We start from the raw sequence: 7,764 nt of genomic DNA, 5'->3' as shown, positions 1-7,764 counted from the left end.
AAGATATAACAAATTTCCCTCCACGGAGGAGCCACCGTGGTCACAAAAAAAAACACACCTCGCCGTAACTCGATTAGCGGTCCCGTTGGGCAAATGCACGAACACGCGTCGACGCATCCAACATGCGAGGGACGAAATCAGAGTGGATGGGCAGAGCCACCTGGGAGTAAGAGAGTGGAAATGAAAACAAAATACACCCGGAACGCGCCGCTTCCTAAAAAGTGAAAACGGAAGACAGAAGCGGCGGAATGTAAGCAAGAGCATTAATATGTAATATGGCTACATCCAGCTCCGCTGTGGAGGGGATGGTCGACCTTGAGTCTGAGGTTTATCGAGAATCGATTAATTCTTGAGTGGCGATCACACCGCCTTCTAGCGGTCAAACCCTCGCCTGCCCACTTCCCAAACGAGTCGTAACAGAAGCCACTACACCCGCCTAACAAGTCTTTAGTTTATTACTTTCATTAATTTTTTTATTAAAATACGGGCATAAGCCTTTTATAAAATGCATTAAATAACTGTTGTTTTATATCCTGGTGTATTGAGCTCCTATAATATCTAAATTTTTTGTACAATTAATTTGCAACATATAACGGCACACAGAGTTAATGAATAAAAACCATCGAACACACAATTACGTAATGCAACGCTTTTATTTTTGAGTTAATATTATATTACAACATAAAGTAAATATTAGTATGATATCAGCATGAAATAATGCACTTGCGTAAGCCAAAGTAAATTATGGCATGCAGAAACGCAATTTTTAAAGTCTCTCACGTATAGCACAGCGGAAAATAGCGGAAATTTTGAATTCATGCGTGCATTTAAACATATACGGGTATCACCCTTTTCAAAATGAGTTTCATAATCATCATGGTGGAAGTAATTAAGCAAAAATTACATGATTATAATTTTGAAAAATATCAATTTTTAACATTTCCCTCTCACGTTTCCACGTAGGGAATGATGATTTTCATTTTTTGGTACACACCAAGTCCAGTAATGAATATAGGTACTGACAACGGTTTCGTCAGTGAACCGAGTCCTCTTAGGTTCTCACTTTGAGACCGAGCGCCATCTAAAGATGGCGGCCGACAACGCTAATAAAAAATTTTCGGATGCGGGCAAAGTTAAAATATTTACCTACGGGCTGAAAGTGTTAACTGGTATCTAATATAAAGCACTGCAGGAACAAGTGACTTTGTACGCAGTCACGCGCACGGGTGCAAAGTTAAATACACCAACGGATGAAGTTCGCCATAAAAAATATTTGACTTAGACGGGATTCAAACCCGGATCTCCCGGATTACCGGTCAGATGTGTTAGCCAGTTACACTACTAAGCCATTTCCTTAGAGAGATCTTCGGGAGGGATTTTACCAAACAAGCTGTGGACGTCACAAGTCCACACTGTGGCAAACTGGCTAACACACCTGACCGGCAATCGGGAGATCCGGGTTCGAATCCCGGCTTAGTCAAATATTTTTTCATGGCGAACCTCATCAGTTGGTGTATTTAACTAAACTAAAACTAAATAAGGTATCACAATCAATACAATAACACTGCTTTAATGATAAATCATGAATTGCCTTTACCCTGAAACGGTTTCATCATCCTTCGCATTAAATTTTCTAAAGAATTGCTTGTTTAAAACTCGGTAAACTGCAGACACTCCGGCTCATATACACCTCCATAACAAATATGAGAAATTAATGCTTATATCCGAGGTAATATTTTAATATTTGAGACAAGGGTGTACTGAAATATTGTGTTATTAAATAGATTTTCAAGATAATAATGTACATTTTGATTTATTTGTAAGATATTCCTATTCACATGACAGATCTATGCTTCTTTTCTCAAAGTACCTTAGCTGAACGGTAAGTTTGAAAAACATAGGCAGTATCAGTTCATTTATATTAATAGAAAATCATTTTGTTAATGATTCGGTAAATTATGGCACATACGAACGTAATTATGATGTTTCTCGCATATTACATTGGGAAAAATGGAGAATATTTTCGAAAAATATCGTATTACATTCCATGTTGTAGCTATTATGTTAATAAAATCCATTAATGTAAGCTGTTTTCAAATATAAATCAAGTACAAATCTTATCTTCTAATTTAAGGTTCGCGGCATCTTGCTTCTGGGGTCCCGAATTGCATTCATTATAATATTGAACTGGTAATATAATATCATTTTCCAGACGGCTACTTTAACTTAAATTAAGATTTACTCGAATCTTTTTAATTAATCTATAAATTACTGACAATATGATGATAAATTGCATACCCTAGGCAATATTATTTCTTAATAAGTGGTATGTAACACATATTAAAGAGGCTATGTAATAATTAACGTGGTGTAACGTAAGACTATTAATTTTCAGAACCCTTTTTATTTCCTTCTATTCTCTCCAAAATCCTCCACAAAACCTCTCCTTTTTACATCTCACTCAACAATCCCCCCTCCCCAAACAAACCCCTCACAACCAAAATAACAACTCAGATCAAACAAAACATCAGACGTTTCAGTCTTTCCTCCACCCTTTAAGAATTTTGTCCATAAATGTTTTAATGCTTCAATCACTGGACAAAATTTTATTGCGATGCCGTTGGAGTACCCCTTGCCAGATGGTGCCACACCCGAACACTTACCGACTTCCAATCTATTTGATGTCGCTCATCGCCCTGCTTAGCGCATCCGCGTTCTTATGAGCTGACCCCGGCTAGACCAGCCCCAAGGCTGCATCCCAAACTGCCTCCAATACTGCCAATGTCACCTCCACCGGCCAAAGCTCCAAGACTGCCCACTCCCACAGACAGCCCACCTGACAGGGCAACAGCTCCACTGCTATAGCCAAGGGCTGATCTCCTTGGAAGAGGTGGACTATCAGCAAACCGACCAGTACTATTCAATCCTAATGATGGGGACACCACACTTGGCAACACTGCAGCACGAGAAACATCAAGTAGAGGGTTTCCACCAGCACCCAGACCCATACCAATTCCACGTAGACCATCAGGTAACTTTGAGGGCAAGCCTTCAGTCTTTTCATTCACACGGTCCATTCTCACTGTAATTTTTCTATCATACAACAGCTGATTATGAAGCATAGATATTGCTTGCACAGCTTCAACTGGATGCTCAAATTTCACCACACCATGTCCACGACTCTTTCCATCTTTGTCTCTGTTAAGTTTTGCATTAGTGACTTTACCAGCGAGACGGAAGACATCCCTCAATTTCTTTTCATCAACTTTGTAGTCCAAATTGGCAACAAACAATCTACTGACTAGGGGTCCATTTATTCCCAGGCATTCTAAAAACTGTGGGCTCAGTCCATACGTATTGCCCCACTTGTTCTGAATTGCAGGTGAGGTAGGTGCTGGTGCCTGCCAGCTAAACCGTGGTTCATCTCTGGGGCGACTACTTCCTCCACTCATACCAGCATTTCCTCTACCCCCACCACCACCACTGGAACCTCCCTTCATTGGCCTGCCATACTTGTCCCTCTCAATATCAAAATCCTCCTTAACAACAAGTTTTCTTCCTTTCAACTCCCACCTATGCATTTTCTCAACTGCCTTCTTAACAGATTCTGCATTTTCAAACTCAACGATACCACACCCTCTAGGTTTTTCTCCATCATCACTAAACAGCTCCACATAAGCAACTTCACCAACTTCTGTTCTAAAGAGGTCCTTCAACTCCTGCCAGCGGAATTCATAAGGAATGTTGGAGATGTAAATTCTTCTATCTGCGGGAGCTCTCCTTCCTCCCCTGTCACGATCGCGACCGCCACTGGAACTTCTGGGTTGGAATCTACTTTGTCTTTCACCTCTTCTCTTTGCCGCTCGAGTCTGCACCGTATTTATCCAATGTTTTTCTTGTTGCTCTAATTGACATTTTTCAATTAATTCTGCGGTGGTATTTCCCAAAATATATACACCGCGATCCAAATCATTCTGTACTACCACAGCCTTCCCAAATACTCGACCGAACTCTCCAATTACTTCTACTTCTGCTATAGGAAGAAAACGATCGCGTACTTCTAAAGCTTGCTGTATCCAAACAGTTTCTCCTGTATACATGTGTGGGGTAACATACTTCTGAGCCACTACATCGATTGTTGCACCTGTATCTCGTAATATCTTCATTGAATACCCATTTACCATTCCCTCTGTCAAGTATTTGCCAAACATATTTTTATTATTTTCAATTTTTAAAGAACCAACGAATTCTTTTTCTTCGTTTTTTTCTTTGGGCAATTTGCGAGAAAATGTTGAGTGGAACCACACCCGTAGCACTTGGGTTGAAACCTCTTTTCGAAATTAAGTCCCGAAGACGATGATTTAGGCATCTTTTCCATAGCCAAGTCACGCCTTTCTTCATCAGAATTTACAAAAACAGTCTTCGGCTTTGTAAACTGGATCCTTTTATTTCGTTGATCCTTAATGTAATGATCCGTGGTTTTCCGTCCCATGCTTTCTCTAATAGCATCAAAACTATCCAACTTCTCAGCCAATACATTCGGATCCTTAAAATTTGGCCATTCGTCTATCAGGAGATCTCGCACCTCTATGGGTACTTTTCTTTTCATCTGATCAGTCACCATCAGTCCTTTTAACTCCTCAAAAGAAATTATATCCATCCCGTCAATCCATCCTTGGAAATAATTAGTCATTTTATATACTACATCACTCCACGCCATACCATTTGATTTGGACTGCTTGTAAAATAACTGTCTGAACATTTCTGAGCTCAATTTGTATTTCTTAAGCAGTAAATTTTTCACAAATTCATAACTATCAGCTTTTTCCCTAGGTTCTCGAGAAATTATATCATTAATCTCGTTTGATAGTAATCCCGTCAAGTAAAATACTAATTGGTGTTCCGGAATACCGGCCCTATCTGCCTGCCTTTCAAAACGTTCGAGATATAAACTAATGTTTTCCCCGTGAGGATCAAATTTATCCATATGTCGAGTTATATCTATTTTCGGCAGTGTCCTCGGAGCGGTCTCCGTCTCCAATCCATCACACTCGCGGTTTAAATTGGTTTGTGAAAATTTTAGTTTCTCCATTTCTAACTGAAAACTTCTGTCTTTCAGCGTCTTCCCGTTCCAATCTTCTCTCTTCCGCTTCCCGTTCTAATCTTCTCTCTTCTGCCTCTCGTTCCCGTTCCAATCTTCTCTCTTCCGCTTCCCGTTCTAATCTTCTCTCTTCTGCCTCTCGTTCCAATCTTTTCTCTTCAGTCAAAAACTTCAGCATCTCTTTAACAAATTCCTCATCATAATCTTTACTTTTGAGTATCGCTTGTTTGTACTCTACGACTCTAGCTTCCCTCCCCACATCAGCTCCTACTTCATATGCGATTTTGCACAAAACATCTTTAGGGACTCTAGCCAAATACGACATTGTTTAAGTTTTTCCGCAAATCTATCACCTAAACAACTCACTAAAATGAGGAAGTCAGAAACAGCACCCAGTATGCTCACACCATCCGGCAAAAAGGGTACTCACCTTTCCCGAAGCAAAAACGCCACACCAGCGAATTAAACTTCCACTTCTTCCGGAAAACACCAAGTCGTCTTTGCTTGCAGCTCCAACTTCTCAATGTGCGTCCTTCCTTGAAGCAAATACCATCTCCAGTCCGCCTCCTCGAACCAGCAACCGTTCCAACGCTCAAACCGGCTGCTGCGTCTTCTCAATTTCACTCAGGCTAATTTTTCCAAACCTGTGTCAAACATCCCATCCTCATCGCCAGAAAAACGTGGGCTCACACTTACGTCTGTAACGTAAGACTATTAATTTTCAGAACCCTTTTTATTTCCTTCTATTATATCCAAAATCCTCCACAAAACCTCTCCTTTTTACATCTCACTCAACAATCCCCCCTCCCCAAACAAACCCCTCACAACCAAAATAACAACTCAGATCAAACAAAACATCAGACGTTACAGTGGTAAATATCAAGAGTTGCGTGGTTTCTAGGCCCAATTTGTACTAATTATCTCGATGTTAACTTCATTCACGCACTAATTACGAAAGCATTTTCTCGAGATGAAGGCAAGGGTTATTTAAAATATTCGTGATTAAATAAAATAAATCTAATTTGGTTGAAGGAGCTCACTGAATTGTAAATGAAGGCTGAAATATGCTTGTTATAATGAATCTGAAGAATGAAGATGACATTTCAGTGAGCAATCTAAATCATATTTATGAAGCATAAAAACGAGAACGTGTTTTGACTATAAGCTTGCGATCGTTTTCAAATGTGATTGTAGCCTCGAGTTTGGCTCCGCAATCAAATTAGCAATCAAATATGGGCAGAAACTGATAGGAGCTTCGACACGAAGTTCGCTGAGATTACACTGCTAGCTAGATATCATAACATTATTTTTATCTCTCACTTTAAATTTCCTTCAGTATCCACTCTTCCATCACAGAATATCTGCGGTATTACTACTCCCATACTACCTAAATAGATTAGTTTTCACACTGGGTGCAAGAAACGATTATGAAAGTTTTTCAATGACTCATAAATGGAGGAAAATCATGAGATTTATGCAGGACTAGCAGGCCACCCGGAGTTACTGTGGAAAGGTAATACCCAGAGAAGTGGGAAACTTGGAACTTGGGATTCATAATCGCACAACAGGATTCTCAGATTTTGTTTTTTATTGTGCCAAGAGGTGTGCCTATCCGGCAGGATGCCCAATCATAGAAGTTGTATGACGTCTCGTAACAAAAGCTAATGAAAAAACGACGCAATAGACGATCCCGAAAGTAGCAAAACGGTGTTTGGGAGAATGAGATGCACTTATTTAATAACTTAGGTTGAAATGCGAGTAGTAGTATGGAAACGCATAGCAGACAGACAGACAAATAGATATCCGCTTTTATGTAGTACCTTCTTTTATGTAAAATATTCAGGCACAATTGTAATTCATTGTCAAGTGATATGACACTGATAGCTGAGTGATGGATAAATTCATGAACTGAGCTTGCAATAAATCCGTATGAATAATGAAGGGAGATTAAAAATCAAAAAAAGTGGATAAATCAAAGAAAATAGGTGAACTATTTAATTACTTATCAAGTATTTCCTTGAACAATGATTGCTTTGATGAACCCACTTGAAAAAATTCTAAAAGCTAAAAGACAAAGTTATTACATAACAATGAGATAGTCAATACATGGACTGAGTAACTAAATATATATAGATACAAATATTTCCGAACTAAGAGTCTCGCACACAATTCACAAAATTATCAGTTAGTAAAGTTATTTATCTTTGAATTTGCACATTAAATAAAAATTAGATATAACCATAATCATATTCGAAAAAATAAGTATTTACGATACAAACGAGGATTTTTAAAAAAACTTCTAAAAAATTATATTTAAAAGCGTTAATCACGCAAATTATTTCATTTGCGATAGTCACGAATCCAGGCCTTATTGTCATGCTTCAAAATATTCATCACAAATTCTTTCTCTGCGTCCAAAAACAGACATCTAACATTTCATATCACCCTCCTCCAATACTGAAATCGATAAAAATTAATGTCCCGTGAATAATGGGAAATATGCAAATTGAGCCATTCCATTTAATTTGATCTGACAACCAGTGAAAGGAGTTTCCATTGCACATCAAGATATCACGCTGCCTCGTGATCACGTAACCGCAATGCAGTTGCACTCCTAAAGAGCGACGCAGACGGCTCAGAAGCACACGCATAGCAAGTCCGTA

General features: G+C 39.0%; 1 protein-coding gene across 1 annotated transcript; it reads right to left on the bottom strand.

Annotated features, from left to right (window-relative positions):
• Positions 1–2,717: 2,717 nt before the first annotated feature.
• On the bottom strand, positions 2,718–4,254 carry LOC124168420 (myelin expression factor 2-like). Its single transcript, XM_046546641.1, has one exon. It carries the CDS (start codon positions 4,209–4,211, stop codon positions 2,718–2,720), a length of 1,494 nt encoding a protein of 497 aa, XP_046402597.1. The 5' UTR covers positions 4,212–4,254.
• Between the last annotated feature and the right edge of the window lie 3,510 nt (positions 4,255–7,764).

The sequence above is a fragment of the Ischnura elegans genome, chromosome 11 (assembly GCF_921293095.1).
Source record: "Ischnura elegans chromosome 11, ioIscEleg1.1, whole genome shotgun sequence".
Lineage (NCBI taxonomy): Eukaryota > Metazoa > Arthropoda > Insecta > Odonata > Coenagrionidae > Ischnura > Ischnura elegans.
This window is presented reverse-complemented; position numbering and strand designations above follow the sequence as displayed.